Below are 23,581 nucleotides of genomic sequence, written 5' to 3' on the forward strand. Positions count from 1 at the left end.
GTATCTCCTTTTGATTGGGGCTCATTTAGACGAATGACCAATTCGGAGTTGGTCAAAGTACGAGTGCTGGAAGCAGCTGTGTTGTCGAACAAACTGGCGTCCACACAGATAATTTGCTCCCCTCCGGGGAAGGACGGAATGAAGACGCGGAAAATTATGAGGAAATATCTCTGGCAACAGCTGGAATCAGAAATGATAGGAGAGAGACTCGTCCAACTAGGCTGTTGAGTTATTAGTCACAGTTGGGACACAAATAAAGCATAGACTTGGACTCAAGTTATTCCAACTGAATACCGAAATATAAAGATATAAAGACGTAAAAAAAGTAAAAAGGATTAGTTGACACGGCAAGAATGGTTGCGCGGGTCTCATCTGACCATTCCGCAGTCAGACGGAGCAGCTGCTGGGATATTTGAGCGCATTCCGGATCCCTGACACAAATTGAATTAATGGTCTGAGAGGGAGCCCAGCCCCGCCAGTCCCTTCCGCCTCACCTCAAGCCCCCTCCCCAGCCCCCGTGCCCCCTGCCCGTCTTTATAATCCCTACAACGACTCTCTCAATCACCCCGCTGTCCCTCCTCAGCAGCAGGAGCAACAGCAGTCCACCCTCTTAAGTCAACACCTCGGCAAAGGGCAGTAAAAGACGTAGGGGGAGGAGAGGGGGCTCGGGTGGCAAGCGGCAGGTGCGGCACGCCAGTCCCCCCCCCCCCCCTTTTACGCCCTTCCCTGGGGGGCACCCGACACGGAACACCCAGGAAGAGAGTCTTGGTCAGGAGCTATAGTGGTAACTACTACAGCAAAGTCGAACTATAGCTACCCCACCCCCCCCTGTTTAGCTATAATACAATTGAAGCCCTTTTCACACTGCACTTAGCAGAGCAAATGAGTTTGCGTATCTGCTGATACCAAGTCCATATCCAATAAATTATTAGAATAAAGTATTCCAACAGGATGCATTTTTATGGCTATTATTCTTGACTTCAAAAATTAAGAACATGTAAAAATACGATATTTATCAACCAATCAACTAAAAGTCAAGTGATCTGCCCCTATAAGAATTTTTCTTTGAGGAAAAATGTTGTCCGAATTGTACGAGAGTCGGTATGCTTCAAATACTATTAAAAAAATAATAAACAATAAATAATAATTTATTTATTTTTTATCACATTTTGTTTTTGTTTTGGGGAGGGGGGGGGGGGGGCGCTGGAACAGATTAACAGCATCCCCATTCATTTCAATAGGGAAACCTGATTTGAGATACTTACCTGGCCCAGCATGTCGGGGGCCATGGGAAAGGTGGGCCAGATGGCCGAGTAGACCCCAAAGAAGACCAGCCACAGGAGCATGCTTCCCCACACGGCCAGGTGGGAGAACTGGACACAAGAGAATGACGAGGTCAAATAGTGCAAATAGTGGCTGGTCTCAATATAGACGTCCGGGGCCCCCTTGCTCTGTGATGTGCTGCAAGGGGACACGGCGTCAATTCCAGTAATAAAAGCGACCAAAAATGTCTATCTGTGTGTTGTGTTCCCGTTTCCACGGTCAGCTGTTGGCTGGCACGTCGTGTGGAAATGCAAATGGCGTGCCTGCCAAACTTTTAGCAAACCGGCTTCCGTGTTCACGGCGCTAGCAATGCGCGCGTGTCCGCTCGCGGCTGTTTAGCCTCAAATGTGTCAAACACCCGATCGGTTCCACATGTGTCGTGATACACGAGCTGGCCTTATATTCAATTATTAGAGTGGGAGTAAGGTTGTGTGTGACTTTCGCTTTTTAATTAAATGTTATGAAGGGGAAAAAAAGGCTGATTCTGTTAAAAAGGATGAATATCATTATGAATTTAAAAAAAAAAGGTAAATTATTCCAAAATAGAGTCAGATATTAAAAAGTGTTTTAGGGGGGGAAAGGTAATTATGGGGGGAGTCACAATTTGCTTTAAAGGCAAAGTCACAAGTAAAAATCCAGATTCTTAAAAGATGGTTTTATTAAAAAAAGAAAAGAAAAAAAAGAGATTAACAAAAATAAAGAAAAAAAGTACTGCAACAGAGTAAAAACAAATATGAAAAAAACTATTACAGTACAAAAAAAATGCAATACGATAAAAAAAAAATCAAAAATAAATTTTGTTCCCCCCCAAAAGTAGTAGTTATTATGAGAAAAAAGTCAAGATTTTTAAAAGACAAAAAAAAAAGAAGAAAAATGGCAGATTAAAGAAAAAACATTATTATTAAACAAAAGAAAGAAAGAAAAATAATAAAACTACAAGAAAAGAATACTGCGAGAAAAAATAATATATATTTTTTATTTATAGGAAAGAAAGGAACTATTATGAGGAAACATTCTGGAGTTTTAGGAAAAAAGTATTTATTCTATTTATATATCAAAAAAATTGAAAAAAGTTGTAATCTTCAGTCAAAATCTTCTGATTTAAGTATTTGTAATATAAAAAAACTAATTAATTCTCTTATGATACAAATATTCCCTTGTAATTTTACAACTCTAATCAATGTTTTTTGTTGTTGTTTTTTTACAACTGTACTCAACTGCACTCTTTAACATTTATACATCTGTAATATTTTCATTTGACACTTTTCAGTGTGGCCCTAATAGTCCCAATACAGCTGTTACCATTACTGTTGGACGTATTCCCGGAGAAAATACTCCTTTATATCATAATAACTTTATATTTTTCAAATGAATCTCCTAGTTAATCAATTTAAATAAAATCTGAAACTTTTACTTCTTTTTTCTTTTTTTTTGCAATATATCTAATAAATTAAAATCAATCGAACTTTAAATCTTCATCATTGCTACATGTATTGTTCCATATAAAAAGTGCCTGGTAAAAACATTTGTAAGTGAAACAGCATTTTTTCCGGTCACATTTCCTTCCACTTGTTGGCCTTTCAATACGACGATAATTCACATCGGGTGCTTCGTCGGGGTCACGCTTACCCTGGTCCAAGCGGTGGTCTCCATTCCAGCTTTCAGACACACTGTGACGACGACATACTGCAGACAGAACCGTTGACAAATGCTCTTAGATCGCTGGCACGGTACACGTACAAAAATACCTTAAATGTTCTCCCGGGACGTTAGGGAGGAAAATTTAGATTGTGTGTGTGTCAGATGGAGACGGGAAGAGACCCTCCTCCTCGGTCCCCCGGTGAGGAGGCCAATGTCCAACAGATAATGTGCAAAAAAAGGGAAAACTCACCGTGTAGACCATGTTTCCAACAAAAAGGTAGTCGTTGCCCTGACCGTTTTTGAACGGCGAGTCTGTACACACACACATAAGCGCACGTAAACAGGGTTATAATAGTTTGGGATTTTTCATCATAGTTCGTTTAGACTTTTGTTTTTTAAATTGTGTTAGTTTAATTACATTTTTAGATGAATAAAAAAAAAATGCTGTTTTAGTTTAGTTTTCATTAGTTTTAGTATTAGTGATATATACATTGTTTCAGAGGTGGCAAATCCAGGTCCAGAAAGTAAAAACCCTGCCACAGTTTGGCTTTAGCCCCTAGTGCTAGCTAGCTAGCTAGCTCCCTAGCTGATAAACAAGCACCATGGGGGCTAGCTAGGGAGCTAGCTAACTAGCACCTGAGGCTAAAGCCAAACAGTGGCTAGCTAGCTAGCACCCATGGTGCTTGTTTACCCGCTAGGGAGCGAGCTAGCTAGCTAGCCATGGTGCTCGTTTATCTGCTAGGGAGCTAGCTAGCTGGCTAGCACCAGGTGCTAAAGCCAAACTGTGGCAGGGATTTTACTTTCTGGATTTGGCATTTGGGCGGTTTACATTTTTCAACCAAAATAACGGTGTAATATGGGGGGGGGGGGGGGAATCAAGAAAAATATCATACATTACAAGAAAAGTCTTACCAAACCAAATATAAATGGGACTAAACTCATGTTCGTGCAGAGACACTCACCGTGCTCTAACATCTTGAGAGGAAACCAAAAGAGAATAATGGAGTGAATCAGTGCGTTGATACAGTGACCCCAGAACACCTGAAAACACACACACACACATTGACATTGAAAAAAACTTCCTGTACACATACACATGAATATTAAAGACATGTAGGACAGACTGCAGAAAGAAAGACGTCCTTATCCGCCACCTCTGAATCTCCTGAGGGTCGCCATGGAAACGGGCCAGGCCCGCCCCTCTCGAAACTCTCTTGTTTACTCGCCGTTGCGCCAAACAAACAGCGCTCGCCAAAACCCCGCGAGACCGCGCCAATGCAGAGCAAGAGAGTGTACGTGTGTGTGTGTGTGTGTGTGTGTGTGTTTTGCGTGTGTGCACACCTTGGTGTTGAAGCCCTCGGCATTCTGGGTGATCCGGTAGAGTTGAGGGAATCGCAGCATGTTCTGTTGGCTGCACGGCCGGTCGAAGATGCCCAAAGTGAACGGAGGCAAGGCCGTGAAAATCTGCAAAACAAACACCGCATAATATTAAGAAATGCAATATAAAATGAAATATGTGTGTTTTTTTTCAAAGAAAAATAAGCCTCATTTTTCCAAGACCGGGATAAGTGGTATTGAAAATGGATGTCTACATGGGAAAAAAGATGCATTTTTATCCCCCCCAAAATGTAATTTGAGAAAAAGTTGTTTTTATCAAAACAGGTAAATCTTTCTTCAAGCTAAATTTTTTATTATTACACGAAAAGGGGAAAAAATAAAAGTTTTTTTCTTAATAAAAGTAAAACTCTTACAAGGATTTTTAATTTTTTTGCATTTTGGAGAAATAAAATATCAGATTAGAAAAATATGTAACATGTCAACATTAAATCGGTAGGAGGCCAAAGGTGTGTTTGATTCCGCGAGGACAAGAAGCACCCGCTGAGCGGTTGACGGATTGCTCACCACGTTGTAGAGGCCGATGCACCAGCGCTCGAAGAGGATCTGGCCCGAGAAGCCGTTGACGAAGGCGAACCAAAGCTGATGACAGACACAAAAAAGAAAATAAATTTTTCAAGAAAAAGCCTTGATTTTTCAAGAATGAAGCTATATATTCCAAAAATCTAATCATATACCATATATATATTTTAAAAATTCAATAATTGAGCCATATTTTTAAACATTTTCATATTTTTCAAAAAAAATTGCTTCATTAAAAAAAAATCTGTATTTTTTTTCTAAATTTAAATGATATTCTTTTAAAGACAAAAGTATTTATTTTTCAAGCAATAAAAATATCTATTCACATTTTTCAATAATTTATTGTCAAAGAATTCAAAACTAGATTTTTTTCAAGAAAAAGTTTTTTTCCCAGAATTGAGTCATATTTTTTAAGGCAGTTTAAAAAAATGATTCATATTTTTTCAAGAAAGCATATTTTTTTCACAAAAAAAACTCTTTCAATAATAATATTTTTTTTGTTGATATTTTTCAATAATTTATTTTCCAAAAATTGAGCAATGTTTAAAAAAATTAAGGATTAAGGATTCAGCCTATTTTTTCAAACATTTTGTTATATTCTTTTAGAAAAATAAAAAAACTCACTTGCTTTTCAAAAATGAAAAAAAGTCTAATTATATTTTTCAAGAAATGTTGTTCAAGAATTAAGCTATTTAAAAAATATATTTTTTCAAGAAGTATTTTTTCATGCATTGAGGCAAATATATTTTTTTTCAGAAGTTTGAAGAATTTCCAGAGGATTTTTCTTTTTTTTTTTTTTAAGAGAAACACGATAAAAAGTATTTGTTTTGATCAACTTTGCCACACTATCACAAGAAATGTTTGGTTGTACGGTATTTTGAGTAAAAAGTCTGAGGGAAGGAGTATTGAGTGACGACAGACAAATACGTTAGCTTTTTTCTTTTCTTTTTTCATTCATTCACCAGACGACACGCAGCTTGTGTTCCGTTCCGTCCAAGGTGTTGTCTGCCGCTGATGTATGAAGTGTTCGGTGTGATGTCGGACTTCCTGCGGCTCCACTGTGCCGTCTGGCATCAATCACCGGAACGTGTTGAAAACACACTCGCAAACATCACGGCCAACACCAAGTTTAACCGCACTAACCTCGACGGAAACCCGTGCGCACAGGCAGCACGTAATGCACTATTGTCAGATATTTACAAGATGTTTTTTTAATTTTTTTAACCAAGTGGCAACATGAGGGGAAAATATATTTCATCGTCATTCATTTATTCATATTGTTTGACAATAATACTTTTGCCATACTTCTAATTTTATACGCAGCTGTGCCTAAAAAGCGAAGTGCGGAGAGTCTCTGTCACCTGACCACAGTCAATTAACAACATCATTTTTATAATACAAAATAGCTCGATTTTTCTTGGGCAATGGCGCCATGTTTTTTCACACACAAGGATATACGCGCGCAGTCGACTGCCATGAGGAACTGCACCTGCTGGCATCCTTAATGTCCGACAGACGGGGGGGGTTTGGCGGAAGGGGGTCGGGCCTCCTCTCTCCTAACAGACAGGCAAGGGCAGCTGACCTCGCACACAAAGCTTAGAGCCTAAAATGGGGAGGGAAACCATTTCCCCCCCCCCCTCCAGATAAAGCACACGTATTTACATGAAAGTACTCATTGACACCGAGTACTGATGATGTAATGCCGTGCAATTGTTTTGCAGTTCAAACTGGATTTTGTCCCAAAAACAGGCCTCCTTTCGGTACGCACACACAAACACACACGCGCACAATGCTGATTGTAGCCCAGATCTCAACAGCGCCTATCTAAACATGTAGCCTGCGCTTCGGAGACAGAAAGCAGACGCCACAAAGGGCACCTCGTCCATCACTGTCAAGCGTGTCCGGCAACAGCTGCGAAACGTCTCTGTTAATGCAACTGCTTGTCTGTCTGTCTGTGCTGTGCAGTGCGTGTACCTCGATGATGTAGAGCACCACGTTCTTGTAGAAGCAGTAGAGGATGCACTTGGTGACGCGGTTGTAGCTCCACGCGCCGTGCACCAGCAGCAGCTTCTCCAGGTACGAGAACTGTCAGTGACACACGCACACGTTGACGACATGGGTTCAATGGTTTACTGCCAAACTAAACAGAATGACATCATCTGTATTTAAAACAAATTTGCCCTTCATTAGCTTAATGCTAACGCTAAACAGCATCTAAAAAGCATCTATGTTTCAGTATGAAAACTGTCGGTCACACGCACACGTTAATGACATACGTTCAATGGTTTACTGCCAAACTAAACAGAATGACGTCATTTGTATTTAAAAACAAAAAAAATTGCCTTCATTAGCCTAATGCTAACGCTGAATAGCATCTAAAAAGCATCTGTTGCAGTACGAAAACTGTCAGTCACACGCACACATTGATGACATACGTTCAATAGTTTACTGCCAAACTTAACAGAATGACATCGTTCGTATTTAAAACAAAAAAAATTGCCTTCATTAGCTTAATGCTAACGCTAAATAGCATCTAAAAAGCATCTGTTGCAGTACGACACACATTAATGACATACGTTCAATAGTTTACTGCCAAACTTAACAGAATGACATCACCTGTATTTTTTTTTTTTTTTTACCTTCATTAGCTTAATGCTAACGCTAAAGAGCATCTAAAGAGCATCTCAGTTTCAGTACAAAAACTGTCAATAACACGCACACGTTAATGACATACGTGCAATGGTTTACTGCCAAACTAAACAGAATGACATAATTTGTATTTAAAATAAACAAATGTGCCTTCATTAGCTTAATGCTAACGCTAAATAGCATCTAAAAAAGCATCTATGTTTCAGTGCTTTAACCCTTTCGCAAATGTAGATGGACACAGTAAAAAGAAAAAAGCAGATATAGATAGACAATAAATAATAATAAATGAAATATAAAAACATGTATAATACTTTTTTTCTTTACAATAAGACGTCATTATTAAAAGTGCCCCATTTTAGTCAACAATCCAGACTGACTAGTATGAAGGGAAGAGTGCAGACAAGTGTCGCCGTGATCGGCAGGCAGATTGTGGGACGAGCCCTGGGGGGGGCCACGAGATAAACAGCGTAAAATGACACGGCCTGCGTGCGTGCATGTTTGTATCACACTGACAAGATAAACTCTGCAATTAAGGCTTTAAATTCCTTTTGTCTTCAATTTTATCTGCTTTGATTGACTTTTTTTGTTGAAACTTTTGCTCTAATTTCCATTATATCTTCAAAATAATTCCCTTGTATTTAAGTCATTCACTCCCAGGCATTTTCACTGAAGCAACCCCCTTCGCTCCACTGATTTTACAAGTCCCACAGGATATTTCGTTAGAATGTTCTAAAAAACATGGAACCTACCAAAAGAGAGATTAGAGTCTCTTCTTTCATCAGGAAAAAATTGATTTTTTTTTTTACCATTAGAATATAGCTAAGTTCCATCATTATTCACATTCCTGTTGAAAACACTGGCAAAAAGAACTTGTTGCAACATGGCCCTGGCTGATCTCTTATACTCTGCTGCCACCCTCTGGTCGTTTTTCTGTAACAACTACCATTGCTTTAAGCCACCTCTTCATGTCAGAAGCTGCATCAAGTGTGCTCTTGCATGAAAAAAAAAATCATATAAGACGTATAAATAAATTTTTGGGAGTGAAGGACAAAGTATATAAAGTTAGTAACCGAGCGGCGCAGCCCACCTGCGCGATGGAGTAGTCCGACGAGTTGGTGGCCTGCATGCCCTCGTTGCCGCTGATGCCCACGCCCACGTGCGCCGTCTGGATCATGCCCACGTCGTTGGCGCCGTCGCCGATGGCCAGCGTGATGGCCTTCGTGTGCTTCTTCACCATGTCCACGATTTCCGACTTCTGCAGCGGCGACACTCTGCGGCACACACACACACGGAGAAAAAAATAAATAAATAAATAACGAAAATAATATAGCATTTTCAGACCACGTCTGTTTTGGTAGGTTTATACCTGGGCTCCTGTGTGTGTGTGTGTGTGTGTGTGTGTGCGTGCGTGTGTGTGTTCGCCTCAGGTGCTCCTCCACCCTCTTGACCTGTATGCATCACTGATCCCGTGTCAACAACCGGTTCTGTCTGTCCGCAGACAATGGCAAGGCTCCATTACGAGATACTTCCCTTGAGGGCTGCTCTGACAGCAACTAAGGTCAATAAGGGGAGTCGGAGAACTAAAAATCCCATTGAGATCATTTTCATTTTACGACAGCGTATTAGGGCCACGTACGTATAGATAGATTTTTTTTTAGAGAGGGGGGTAATATTACAAGAAAAAAACAAACACATTCACGGGAAAAAACTCAAATATTTTGCAAATTGGCGAGGGAAAAAAACTGGCTAATTTATGAGGGAAAAAATGTAATGTTTGCGACAAAGTGGCAAATTTGCAACAAAAAACCCCACATATTTACAAGAAAAAAACTGTATCGCAAATATTCAAAAGTGGCAAATATGCGCAAAAAAAACTTGGATGCTTGTGGCAAATTTGTAAGAAAAAAAACTCACAAATTTACGAGGAATCAACGAGACATTATAAATGGCAAATTTGCGAGAAAAACGTACAAATTTACAAGAAAAAAACGATATCGCAAATATTCGAAAGTGGCAAATTTGCAAGAAAAAAAACGTACAAATTTACGAGAAAAGCTTGAATATTTGTGGCATTATTAAGTGGCATATTTGCAAGAAAAAAAATCACAAATTTATGAGAAATAAACTCGCAGGTTTACAATATTTTGAAGTGGCAAATTAGCGGGAGGAAAAAACTCACAAATTTACGAGAAAAAAAACTAGAAGAATATTTGTGACAAGTGGTAAATTTGCAAGGAAAAAAACTCATAAATTTACGAGAAAAAAACGTGAATATTAGCGCGAGTTTATCTCTCGGTAAAAAAAATCTCGCTAATCTTCCATGAAAGAATGTCGCCAATATTTTTTTGTTTTTTTTCAATGCAAATGACTTTAAAGTGTACTGAATTTTAAATATTTTCATCCGTCCGTTTTCCAAACCGCTTATCCTCATTCAAATTCAAATCAATGTGAAACGACGGCCATTTTGAAAGGAGAGACGGAGAACAGACAATAGGAAGCCCGCGGTTTTTTTTGCAAGGCCTTAGAGAGGCTTGAGTCCAGATACAGCCTGGAAATGCAACGAGTCAATTACTTCCCGGCTGCCTGCATCCCCCCCCCCCCCCCCCCCCCACACACACAGTAACTCACACACACTCCCACATAAAAGGCAAGTAGTGGAAACTCTTTTGTTAAGCATTACAGCTGCTTGTGAGTGGAAACTTTCACGGAGAGACAAAAAAAAAAAAGGGAACAGGAAGTAAACATTCAGTATGGAAGCCATCAAGAGCGTCACATAAACACATGTCATGAAAGCAATCCCGCCCGGCAACCCCCTTCAGCGTCACGGTCGGCCAAATGTGACCCACCGGCAGCAGATGACCGCCTTGCACGACAGGGCCAGGTCCAGGAAGGCCTGGCGCAGCTCGAAGGACAGCGCGTACTTGAGGGTCTGCCCGTCGATGACCAGCGCCAGCTCGTTCTCTTTCCGCAGGGAGTCGCCCAGGGACGAGCAGTGGGCGGTCAGGGTGGCGCGGGTCGCCTGCGAAATGAGACGCACGGGATTTGGATAGGACGGGAAAACCATTGTATCGTGTTAAACAAAAATTGCATACATCTTTATTTTGAAAATCTTTTTTTTTTTTAAATCATATTAATCCTGAGTTTTGTGGCTAAGGCTGTGGAACTGGGGGGGAAGCGGACCACTTAACACGTGAACACGCGTGTTTTTCAGCACGCACACGTCGACACTTTTGAGTGGGAGAACTGTGACAACCTGTAATCTCCTGTTAATCCCTTCATTATGTTTGTGTTTTGCTTTCGGGGAGGGGGGGGGGGGGGGTAAAGGTGGATGCAAACAGGAATTCCGGCATACAAAGAAAAACATACAGCCCCGGGCTGAGAAAACATGAGCGGGAATATTTGGGAGGAGGAGGAGGGGGGGGGGGGGGGGTAACGCATGTGTGGGAAGGCCAAGAAAGAAAGGCCGCATTGTTCACGTAATTGTGTTGTGTGTATTTTTGTGGCATTTTATCGGGTCCGAAAAATTAAGACGGAGGTGTAATATGATGTTCGGCTCATCTGTATTCAGTTTGCATGAGTTGGACAAAGTAGTTTTTTTTTTTATTCGTTGCAATCTAATTTAAATCTTAAGTCTTTTCCTAATTAATTAAAGTCGATTTGCAAAATCACATTTTTAAATAGCATAGCGTGTTAGCTTAGCATCTTAGAACATCTTTTTAAATGAAAGCAAAAAAAAATATTACATGAATAAATATTTTAATTTTTATTTTATTTTAGATGGAATTTTACTGCATTCAATTAAAACACAATCTTAAATTATTATTTTTAAACTATGTTTTAATCAAATTTAAATTGTAAGTGTTTCTAACAAAAAATGTGTTTTTCTGAATCCACATTTGAAAATTATGAAGCTGCCAATTTGCGAGAAAACAGTTTTGACTGGGCTATGTCATATTGCAAAAACGTGGGCTAAATGCTAAAAACATAGCATTTATTCCCATAATGCCACACGGTAATGCCTCGATTGTGCAAGCCTGGTGGCATTATAGGGAATTTTTTTTTAAATATTTGAGCATTTACAACTTTATCAATACATTTGAACGACTTTGCTTTGGCAGTTTCTCTTTAAAAATGCACTATACTGTACTTCTGGAACACATTTTAGTTGCCAGGCAACCAGCACGCCCTCCAGGAGCCATTTTAATAGCCCCCATAACCCAAATCAAGAGCCCATTAGGGCTTGTTTCGCACTCTCGTTAAAAGCCTAAACGGCAAAGTAGCTCCGATTTCTCACGTCTTCTCACAGTTTCGCCGGTTGAAGACGTTTGATGTCGTATTTGTGCACATCCTGTGTGTTGCGTTGTGCGATTGTGTGAAAGTTACTCGGGAATGATGTGTTTGCCAGCCGGTTTTCCGCCCCTTAAATAATTTGCTTGAGCCAATGCTATGGACTTCATTGCGCTGTCGTTGTCTATAGCCAGTCTCAACTTCCGTTATTAGTGCAGTAAACAAAATATTGAACTTTACAAGTTCCGCTATACCAACATTAAAAAAAAATCGTACGCGTTCAAATACAAGCCGACGAACGGTTTAGTACTGCAACAGATGCTAGCTAGTTTAGTTAGCCAGCCTATGGCGTTTTTGCATTTTTACATTAGCATTAAGCTAAAAGACTTTTGTAATTTGGTGAGATACATAATGTGTATGGATTGCAATATATACATTATTTTAATTGAAATGATTCCATTCAATGACTTTGACGAGATTCATTGTAACAAAAAGTTTCAATTCATTCCAGGAAATTCACAATGTAACATCATAATTACCACTTCCTTGAATCTATCCGAAGAAGACAAACAATAGCAAAAAAACAGGCAGCCTCAAAATCATCCAAGACTTACACTGGCACCAAAACAAACACACTGCAAAAAAAAGAAAAAGAAAAAGTCTACGTTGCGCTTTCTTGCACAGATCAAAGGCGAGACAAGGACAAAAATGCCCGACTAAGTACTTTTCTCACGCTAAATTAGCGCTCATTTTCAGACGCCTCTCCACTCAGGGAAAAAGGCGGCCTCACTCATTTGATTGCGCCATTTTTATTTTTTTTATCCTCCAAACTAAATATTGACTTATCGCATGCATCTGAGCTCGAAGAGGCTGGAAAAACACACACGCACACACAGTCTGCTCTAAATTTTATCTGGATTATATTTAGAAGCCTAAATAAGCCAGACATGGAGGCGGGGTTTGGTACAATTTGGAGGTCCCAAAGGTCTCACCGACAACAACGTCACGTGAGACTTCAGCAAATCACGTGAGATTTCAACTCAGGGAGCCTTCTCATGGGATTTCAAAACACAAATGTGTTTTGATACTGCCCCTAGTATCGTTGGTATCGATAACGAGGGCTGAGTAGGTATGAATGGTTGATATCACTGATACCATTTATGAGACCTGTAACGACTTTTTTAGGATAGGATATACGATACCAATACTAATATCAATTGCCGGTACAAGTGTTAACATGACCAATGTGATACTGTTACTCATATTGATAACATGGCATGAGTAAGTACTTAACCATTGATGTCACTGATACATTTATGATAATTGTAACAACTTTATTAGGATTAATACAACACAAATGCTGATATCAATTGCAATGTGCGAAGTGTTATATTGATACTGTTACTCATATCAATAACAATGGATGAGTACGTATGAAAGGTTGCTATTACTGATACCATTTATGATATGTATAATTAGAAAGGTTACAACACCAACACTGATATCAACTGATACAAGTACATGACCAAAAACGATACATGTACTAGTATCTATATTAAGGGACGAGTAAGTTAGAAAGGTTGATATCAATGATGTCATTTATGATACCTGTAACGACTTTATTAGGATTAATGCAATACCAATACTAATATCAATTCCTGAAACCACTAATGGTATTGATAACATAAGATGAGTAAGTAAGAAAGGCTGTTATCACAGATACCATTCATGATATCTTTAGTATTGATAACAGACGACTGGGACACAAATAATAGGTGGGTGCTATTACTGATATCAATACTGATACTGATATTATCAACGGATCTAAATGCGAGCATGACTGATACAATACCAAGTTAAAGTGGCTGCTATCGCCAATATCAATACTGATATCGATAAGGACTTCAGTTTGACCAATAGGATGCAACTATCGATAACCAATGAAACAATAAATAAAAGAATACCGAATACTAGAGGCCGCTATCACCAATGTGAATGCTGATATCAATAGCGACTTTAATATGACAAATACGATACCCATAATGATATCACATGCATGTTGAATTTTCTAAATATACTGTGCCATAACAAAACATACACACACACACGTCTACAAATGTAGGTGACAAACGGCCAGCAAACGCACCAAAAAAGGCCGCGATATTTGCACTTACAGTATGTATCGTGTAAGTGCGTGTTTGTGTGTGTAAAATGATTAATGGCCAGTTCTGCGTGCCTTTAAAAAGGATTGTGGGAAAGTCAGAAGACGCGCGTACTCATGCGTCCGTCGGGAATGCCAAAGACGTTAGCCACGCACACACCCTCAACATTTGCCAGGGCGTGTGTGTGGCATCGAAAGGGGGGGAGGTGGGTCTCCCGGATCTCAAGTGTCCCCACTTTCCCTAAACACATACACGGAGCGCAGAGTGTTCCGTTGCTTCCTGCGTCGAGACAAGGCGTTGACAGATGTGGACTTGGTGGTGTGACGGAGACATGAAGCGAAGGAATCCGCTGCGCACGTATTGGGCAAGGCTTGGTATCACTGATACAAATACGATATCGATTAAGCGAAGCTGCAAAATTTCAAGTGGTGCTCGGCTTCGCTGATATCAATACAAACTTTAACACGACTGATGAAATAGCACAGAGAGGCTCATATCGTCAATACCAACATGATATCAGGTAAAAATGACTGGTATAACGATACGATAATTATGAAGATATTGCGGGGACTCTGGGGAGGTTGGTAACCGCTAATGTTGCTCCGATTAATGATTCAGAAACCCAGTTTACCGATACCTAGTTTTGTTTTATATCAAGTGGGACAGGCTGGTATCAGTGATACAGAATGCTAATATCCCACAGCCTTTGAGAGGACCTGAGGAGGTCACACTTGAGGTGTGACTGATGATAAGCAAGTTCTGTGGAAAGTTATTTTAAGTGTGCGTCAGTGTCACGTATTCACACGGGCAACTTCCAATATACAAAAACTTTGTCAGGAATAAGCCAGTTAACTCTTTTTCTTTCTTTTTTTCTCTCGAGTCTGCAAACACAGTTATCCAAACTCTATTAACGATAATGCACTCATAAGACTAACAGCACTAATTCAATTGTCGATAAATACGTCTCAGGCCCGGAGAGTTTTTTGGGTTTTTTTTGCAAGAAAGTTAAAATGAAGACAACTAAATTTTCATTCATGGTGGCAGCACTTCATAGGCTGCACCGTGTACGGTTAAGACACATTTTTCCATAACATGCCCCCTTTCCGAGGTTTTTCAACCAAAGGCGTTGAGTCACCATTTTTGGATTTTTATGCGCTAAATATTAGGTCGTCAGGCAAAAGCGTTGGCAGCGCACGCGGCAATCCGTCATCTGGGTAACAACCGTGATGAAGTGAGAAAGTTGTGAATGTAAACACAAAGCGTCTTGATGTACACTTGAGCACATTTGGACAATAAACGAGGCCTGGCACGCTATTCGGTGCCAAGCGTTCATATTTTATGACTCACAAGCTCCATGTGGGCTCAGACACACAACGTTGTGTGTGTGTGTGTGTGTGTGTGTGTGTGTGTGTGTGTGTGTGTGTGTGTGTGTGTGTGTGTGTGTGTGTGTGTGTGTGTGTGTGTGTGTGCGTGTGCGTGGGAGACAGACACATGACGGGAATCGGATCAAATCAAAACACTTAAGGGCAAAGCCGTCACACATGATGGCATCTTGAGCGTAAAGACGCGACTCCAATTAGACAAACAAGACGGCGGGCAAAAATAGAAGCACGCATACACTCTCATACAGTCGGATACGGACGATATCGGAAGGCATTTTGACCGGTTATGATAACAAGTGTAAGGCAATATCATTTATTTATTGCGTTAACTGATATTGACTGAAAAAAAAAAAGGATGGAATCACATCAATATGACTGATATGATACAAAGTAAGAACATCTGGTATCGCAGATACCAATATGATATTGACAATGATACAACTTTAACATGTCTAGTATCGCTAATATCAGTATTGATATTTACACTGACTACTTTTATCAATTTTAACATGACCAATACATCAATAAAACTTAATTTGTAGGAGGCTTGTATCACCTATATCGCCACGTTATCAAGGACCAATATGAACTTTAATATGACTGGTATCACCAATTCTGATACTCAACAGTGGCATGCGATTCAAACTTGAATATGAACAATATAATAATATCAAGTCAGTCACTTACGCCAATATGATATCACAAACTGATACAAACTTTAATATAGCTGGTATCGCTGATATCAATGCTAATATTTAGGCTGCCTACGGATATCAACATACCACAATCAATACATCAAAATAATTTAAATTAGTCCAAAACGATATCAAGTAGGAGGCTGGTATCACCTATATCTGTAAACTATCAATGACAATAAAAAAATAATAATAATATGACTGGTATCACCAATACCATGTAGGAGGCTGATATCACCTATATCTACATGTTATAATGGACCAATATGAACCTTAATATGACTGGTATCGCCAATTCTGATACTCAAAACTGATCAACTTGATTATCCATCCATCCATTTTCTGTACCACTTGTCCTCACAAGGGTCGCGGGGGTTGCTGGAGCCTATCCCAGCTGGCTTCGGGCAGTAGGCGGGGTACACCCTGAACTGGTTGCCAGCCAATCGCAGGGCACACAGAGATGAACAACCATACTCACAATCACACCTATGGACAATTTGGAGTGTCCAATTCACCTGCCATGCATGTTTTTGGTTATGACAGATAAAATATCAAGTAAGTTTGACTTACACTAATATGATATCACAAATTGACACATACTTTAATATGGCTTGTATTAGTGATATACATTAGGGATGTTCAATACCAATTTTTTTTTTTAGACTGATACCAATACGAGTATTGACTTTTGAGTCCACAAATACAGACGCCACATGCCGATACACGGCGAAGAGGACTTACTCGATTCTAGACGTTTCTGCCTTAATTATCGGTGGCTAGTATAGACAGACTCATAAGTACCCGATACCTTTAAGAAAGGGCGTATCGGGCCGATACCAGTGATATCATGATGAGCGCTGGTTATAAAAATAGACATGTGAAAATCAAACCTAGAAATGTTAAGTGTCAAAGTATCAACATTCCAGTATCATTCCAGCAATCACTGATGCGGTCATATGTGTGAGAAAAACAGACAAAGCTGTCTCCACAACTTGCAGGGGGACACCGGACACTTTAATTACCTGTGAGCGCACAAAGGGCGCCGCCCACCCACCTGGCGGGAGGGTCCGCCTCCGCCCCAGTTACCACGGCAACCGCCACGCGTACACAACAACGCGAGCGGCAAAGTGATGAAGAGGAAGGCGGTACTCACGTCCAGGGAGTCCTCGTTGACGATGACGAGGGACATGCCGTGCGTCACCAGGCGGCACGAGTAGCCTGAGGAGCGCGCGGGGGGTCGAGGAGGTCAAATTCAAGGCGACACCGACAAAAAAAGTGGCGATGATCTCGTCTTACCGATGTTGATGGCCGTCTCCTGCTTGTCGCCGGTCAGGACCCAGATCTTGATGTCGGCACGCATCAAGGTGGCGATGGTCTCGGGGACGCCGGCCTGGAGGCGGTCCTCGATGGCGGTGGCGCCCAGCAGCAGTAGGTTCTGATGGGTTGCGGAAAAAGATGGGAGAGAAAATTTTTAGATTGCGATGTCTTTGTTTCCAGCCTTGCTTGCTTGGTATCATATCAGTCACATTAAAATTGGTATCGCTTTGAGATATCAGTAGTATCAGTAATATTAGCTTTTACTTTTACAACAGCAGCTTTTGTTTACTTTTTATTGTGCAAGCCATTTTAGGTTTTCAAAATTCAAACTTGCAATGTTTTCAGTAATACTGGGCTATAATTCATGATATCGTATCACTCATATTAAAGCAGGTATCACGCTTATCTGTTTTTTAAACTTATTTATTATTAATATCATTATTGGTATCAACGATACCAGCCTTGCTTATCTGGTACCATATTTGTCACTTGAAAATGTGTACTTCTTAACGACATCAATATTGGTATCAATGATGCCAGCCTTATTTTTCTTGATATGGGTTAGCAATATCAGTAGAGACCAACCTAATATTTACTTGGTATCATTTCAGCCATTTTTAAGTTCACGTAAGTTATTGATATGGTCATATTAAAGTTGATATCACTTTTGTCAGTATTGGTATTTTAGTATCAGTATTCTTATCATTGATATCAGCTTCTTGTTTACTTTACCAAGTATCGCATCAATTAAATAGAAGTTGATATGTTATCATTGTTGACGTTCCATAGCGAGGTCACTTTGGCGTTGGGATCTCTTATCTATATCAGTTTTGGTATCAGAGATACAAGCTACTTCTTTTTTCTTTTCCTTTTTAACTTGCTCTTGGTTATTGATATCAGTGATACCAAACTTGCCTGGTATCATATCTCATCTGTATTGATATTGGTATCAGTGATAATAGCCACTCCTTTACTTGCTATGGCTTATCAATACAATGTATGGTATGGGCGATACAAGATAGAAACTGATACCAATCCTAATATCAACAACTCGTGTTGGTGGCATCAAGCAGCATTAAGTCCTGTTGGGAGCTGATTCCATTGATTTGTTTTTAGAATGTGCTTTTTTAGCCCACAACACGGGCAAAAGTATCGGAGGTGTCGTATGACTCGCGTCTGCCGAGTGTTGAATCTCCGAGTCCAAATTGAGCAGGACAGCTCGTGCTTGTGAGGGCGACCGTCACGCCAACAACATCATTCACTTCCAATTATGACGACGAGCTCTTTCGGACGGTCCCTTGACTCGGGTGCCAAGAATCCATCGGCGGCCACCCCCGCGCCTCTCGCCCCTCCCTTGCCCTCCTTGACTTGAATTTGCTCAGCAATTAAACGCACATGTACGCTTATTAGACACACTCAGATGCGCACACAAACACTACCCGCGCGCTAACACTACTGTGTTGTTGACTGCACTTTTATGGAGGGGGGTGGGGGGGCTTTTGGCAGGCGGGCTAATTAGCCTTGTGGTCTCCCAGTCTGAGCGCTCCTTCTCTTCTCCTGCTTCCTCTTTTCACCCCCCAAGGCTCCTCCTCTTCCTCACTCCTCTTCCTCCCTCCCTCCCTCCCTCCTTTTTGCACATCCCAATCCTCTCGCCACCTATGGAGCTCGATAGCTGAGCACCCAACGCAGTGAAGCAACTGCGCCACCTGCTGGTAGTCAGGAACTTTGCATTTAGCATGTTGCTATGCGTGAAGCTACTAAATGGGCATAATCACATTAATATACGTATTGATAAAAGGGTAGGCCGCAAGGAGTGACCACAAATATGACCATAAAGAGTGGACGATACCAATATTGATACCAAGACCAAATGAAAAAAGCTGCCATGACCCAACTTCCACTGTGTGGGACTTTGATAACATCCAAAAGTGATTTTGCCATCACCTAAACCAATACTGATATCAATAACCAAAATCAACAAAAATGAGGCCGGTATCCCTGATACCAAGACTAATATAATATATTTTTTAAACGGCAAGTAACAAAAAAATAAAGCTGAAATTGAAGACATCAACACTGACAGATAAGCAATATCAATTATCAATTCCCCAATATCCATCCTAATATGAGCTGATATTATTACTGATGCAGACAACTAATAGAAATTTAGAAAAACTGGTTGATATTAACAGTGATATAAATAACACCAACTTCAATGTGACCAATATATGGATGTTCAATACCAATTTTTTTCAGACTGATACTCAACTCTTAAGGAGTCGCCAATACCACTAGTACATGAGATTCCTGCCCCAAAAAATGACAGATATTTTTTAAGAAAGACCTAAATATCCCATCATATTATTTTTCCTTAAAATTGCATGAAAATAATGTTGTTGTATTTTTATTCCTCTAATTTCTAATTCCTGATCGTTAAACAGCCACAAGAGGCCCGATATCAGTTCACGAGTGCCGATACATGAAAATAAGGCTGGTATGGTAACCGACATGGATACCTTCTATCAGTACTCGCCCATCCCTCGACCAATACAATACCAAGCGAGCGAGGCTGGTATCGCAACGACTGATATCGACAACCAATATCACAAAACTTGTCCAGACCTTTTCCAGCAGTTCATAGCACTCCTCCAGTTTTTGCGCCCTGTCTTTGAGCACGGTGCTGACACGGTTGTATTCCTTCAGCCACTCCTGGTAGGCGTCCTCCCGCAGGTCCACGTAGGCGAAGCACAAAGTCCTCAGGCCTGCGCGGATGGAAAACGGCTCAGGAAAGGCGGCAGAAACCAAAAACAAAAAATCTCCCACGCTCTGCTCGCATCGCTTACCTTCCGTGGCAAACTGCTCCAGGTGAGCGATGGTCAACTCGTTGTACTGAGAGTCCTCAGTCAGACGTTCAAATATCACATTATCCTGAAATACATACATATATGTCGATATAGAGTGTATTAGGGGTGGGCGGGAAAAAAAAAATCGATATTGCAATATATTGTTGTGCTCATAGCTTAGCTTAAAAAAATAAAGGTTTCTTCTTTTTCGACATGTTGGCTTACATATCAAAAGTTTTTATTGAAATTAAAGATTTTCTACCAGCATTATAACAATGCTATCCCGAAAGTAAATATTTAATCGCTAATTTAGGATGCTAAAAAAACGCTAGTTAATTACGTGATCATTGTACATTAGTGGCTAGCAGCTAGTGTTAGCATTATTGCCTGGCTGGTACGGTGGCCCTGAAGTGCAAAAAAGGGCTGGCAACACCTTGCTTTCTTGACTTTTTAAAATATCCTGGGCCTGGGCTACTTTGTAATTCACTCTCCATGTTTAAAAGGAAGGGAATGTTCATTATTAAAAAAATAACAATAATAGAACTTTGTCTTCATTTATTTTATAAAACAATAAATAAAAACATTCAACTGAAAATGTCAAATATTGACGTTTAGATTTGAGGAAAACAACTTTAAGCCATTAATAGCTTGTTATTTTATACATGGTCCAGGTATAAAATAAGAATGTATCTGCCTCTTATTGCACTTAAACTTGTGTTCCTATATCCTAAAACGACCAAATTAAACATTTTGAGTTGATTTTATTATTATTAGTATTAATATTTAATGGGCAAAAGTGTTTAATAAAATAAATAAATTTATCTTGTTTTGTTTTCTAATAAAAACAAAAAACAAAAAAAAACAATTTGATCTGTGACTTAATTCCGTCATCCAATCCGAATCGTGACTTTTGTGATCCTTTGCTGTCACTGTCAGTACTTAATCTCTCCTGTCCTGTTTGTGGGGGCGCTAATCCCCTAAATGGTGGTAAAGGAGGCAGAAGCAGTGGCGAAGAACTGTTGTCTAGACACTATTGGCGAAGAAGAACAGTCGGCAAGTTTTCACTGTCACTTACACACTGAGTATCGTGATATATCGTTGAGAACATTTCTGAAAACATTTTGAATATCGTAGATATCGTGTATTGTGATATCGTTATCATGGGCCACATATCATCACAGTATCGAATCGTGATTTACCCGTATCGACCCACCCCTAGAGTATATACACTTATACACTAGGTTGTTATTATAACAAATATCAACAGTTACAAGACTGGTATCACGATACCAGCAGTGACAATAACTAGAGCTGCCAACAATGAGAATGAACATACCGCTCCTTTGCAATAGAGCCTCAGCCTCCCGTTTGGTGTCCTCACCACCGCGGACATGCGCTTGCGGTTACTGAAAACAGAAAGCTTGAGGGTCACAACAATTTTTCATGAATTTGAATTTCCGAGACACAAGGAATAACCTGGAGAACTCCAACACGTTCAGCAACTGGTAGGTCATCTCCTTCCCTCTCTGGAACAAAACAACACAACGTCAACTTCCTCTACAGCTCCGAACGGATCGGCTCCCAAGTTACGAGACTTACGGCCTCGATGATGACCGAATCCGGGGTCCGGCCTGTGAAGACGAACCCGAGACCCTTGGCCCCCTTGACCAGAGCGCCCTCGTCGGGCGAGGAGGCCTGGTAGATGATCTGGTCGTTGTCGCGCTCGGGCACCACCGTGTGGCACACGGCCATCATGGTCAAGAACTCGCAGATCTGGGGGCACGTCGGCTGCACACGGATCGGAAGTGCATTTGTTAAAAATTGCGTACTACAAAACTTGATTAATTAAATTATAACGTTGATGGAATTTGCTATGGGGAGAAACTGCAGAAAATTTGAATTAAATCATTAATTTAAAAAAAAAGCCAATACCGTTATTTGAGAAAGAAAATATTAACACTTCAAAATATTTTTAAATATTTCATTTCCCATAACATTATTTGTTAGCATTTTCACGTTAAAATGGCTATAAAAAAACTGAGTTGAACCAAACATTTTATCGTAAAATTACATACACTGTAAAAAGTGCTATTATATCGCACTGCCCAAAACATTATTTACAATGTAGGAAAACATAAATCAAATAGAACTACCCATAATATTATTCATCACGGCAGTGATAATTTAATTAACTCAAGTGCACAGTGCAAAAGTTTCATTAAATCAAAATGTCCATAAAATGATTTTCTATGACCAGAAAACTTTAATATACTATGCAAAAGCTGTATTAAATTAAATAAATAAAAGACAGCCATAACATTGACGACAAAGGGATAAATGTTTAATTAAATAAAAGCCAGAATAACGATTGCAATAGAGGAAAAAAAATAGCTTAAGTATATTGCAAAGCATTGTATTAAATTCAATTAAATTTTTAAGGCAGTTCGGATTTTAATATTTGTCCAAATAAAATTCTGATAGCCAAATTAATTGGCTGATTAATAATATTTAAAATAACTTCTTTTTTGGCCCCTAAACAATCACAACCATATAAGATATGATTTACAGGCAGAACTTTTGATTGTCAATAATTAGTCCTTATTTATTTATATATTTTTAAACTTCACAACAGAAAAAATTCTGCAAAAATCGGCCACATTTTTGCAGATTTGATTAGAATGTCATTATCTTTATTTTATGTTGCAAAGTTTTAATGTGTAAAAAATAAAATGAGAAAAAATACAGCAAAAATAAAAAAAAATTAAAATGGAGAGCTAATATCGGAGAATTAAATTGGCTGGCCGAAATTCATTAAATTTACATTCTATGTAGAAATAATTGAATTTCATTTCATTTCGTGTGGCATCTGCTTGCCTGAGATGGAACAGAAGCCGCCAGGTGACACTTACGTGGTTTTTTTCGATGTTCTGGATGAGAGCCGGGTCGTCGAACTCGGTCGAGTTGTTGCTGCTGGACGGCAGATTGCTGTCGAGAACAAAAGCAGACAAATCAAAATCGGGAGGCTTCGCCATCGCCAACTAATGGTTTCGGAGCGAAAACAACAGCAACAAAACAAGCAAGCGCGGCTCACGCGGGAAAGGCCGACGGACGGACCGGACGGACCGGGCGGGCGGCGGCGGCGGCGGGACTCACCTGAAGTCTTCCATGGAACGATCGCAGTCGAGATCGGGGAAGTGGCTGCGGTAATGAATGAGGTTGCGGAAAGGGAAATCAAGCGGATGAGTCGATTAGTTTGCCCTTCATCAAGCATGCCGGAAATCAATCAAACACGTCAGTTGAATTCATGAATAGAGAGTTGAGAATTAGTCAACAATTGGAAGGATTGGACGGTCTTAAAAGTGAAA

At 40.0% G+C, this 23,581-nt stretch overlaps 1 protein-coding gene across 3 annotated transcripts in view; it reads right to left on the bottom strand.

Moving 5' to 3' along the window:
* The window catches only part of atp8a2 (ATPase phospholipid transporting 8A2), a 50,474-nt gene that overhangs the window by 8,426 nt on the left and 18,467 nt on the right, over positions 1 to 23,581 (bottom strand). For all 3 annotated transcript variants that reach the window (XM_086065700.1, XM_086065702.1, XM_086065701.1), the window contains 18 exons: positions 23,370 to 23,414; positions 23,126 to 23,201; positions 21,816 to 22,004; positions 21,693 to 21,742; positions 21,553 to 21,622; positions 20,217 to 20,301; positions 19,996 to 20,135; positions 17,353 to 17,491; positions 17,210 to 17,274; positions 10,377 to 10,549; positions 8,618 to 8,801; positions 6,856 to 6,966; positions 4,867 to 4,941; positions 4,306 to 4,428; positions 3,927 to 4,005; positions 3,215 to 3,276; positions 2,953 to 3,009; positions 1,266 to 1,373 (listed from right to left, as the gene is read on the bottom strand). In XM_086065700.1, coding sequence (XP_085921826.1) covers positions 1,266 to 1,373; positions 2,953 to 3,009; positions 3,215 to 3,276; positions 3,927 to 4,005; positions 4,306 to 4,428; positions 4,867 to 4,941; positions 6,856 to 6,966; positions 8,618 to 8,801; positions 10,377 to 10,549; positions 17,210 to 17,274; positions 17,353 to 17,491; positions 19,996 to 20,135; positions 20,217 to 20,301; positions 21,553 to 21,622; positions 21,693 to 21,742; positions 21,816 to 22,004; positions 23,126 to 23,201; positions 23,370 to 23,414 — 1,831 coding nt within the window. The remainder of the gene's footprint in view (positions 1 to 1,265; positions 1,374 to 2,952; positions 3,010 to 3,214; positions 3,277 to 3,926; positions 4,006 to 4,305; positions 4,429 to 4,866; positions 4,942 to 6,855; positions 6,967 to 8,617; positions 8,802 to 10,376; positions 10,550 to 17,209; positions 17,275 to 17,352; positions 17,492 to 19,995; positions 20,136 to 20,216; positions 20,302 to 21,552; positions 21,623 to 21,692; positions 21,743 to 21,815; positions 22,005 to 23,125; positions 23,202 to 23,369; positions 23,415 to 23,581) is intronic.

This window comes from Leptonotus elevatus, chromosome 21, assembly GCF_054856555.1.
Source record: "Leptonotus elevatus isolate MCC_2025b chromosome 21, RoL_Lele_1.0, whole genome shotgun sequence".
NCBI classification, from domain to species: domain Eukaryota; kingdom Metazoa; phylum Chordata; class Actinopteri; order Syngnathiformes; family Syngnathidae; genus Leptonotus; species Leptonotus elevatus.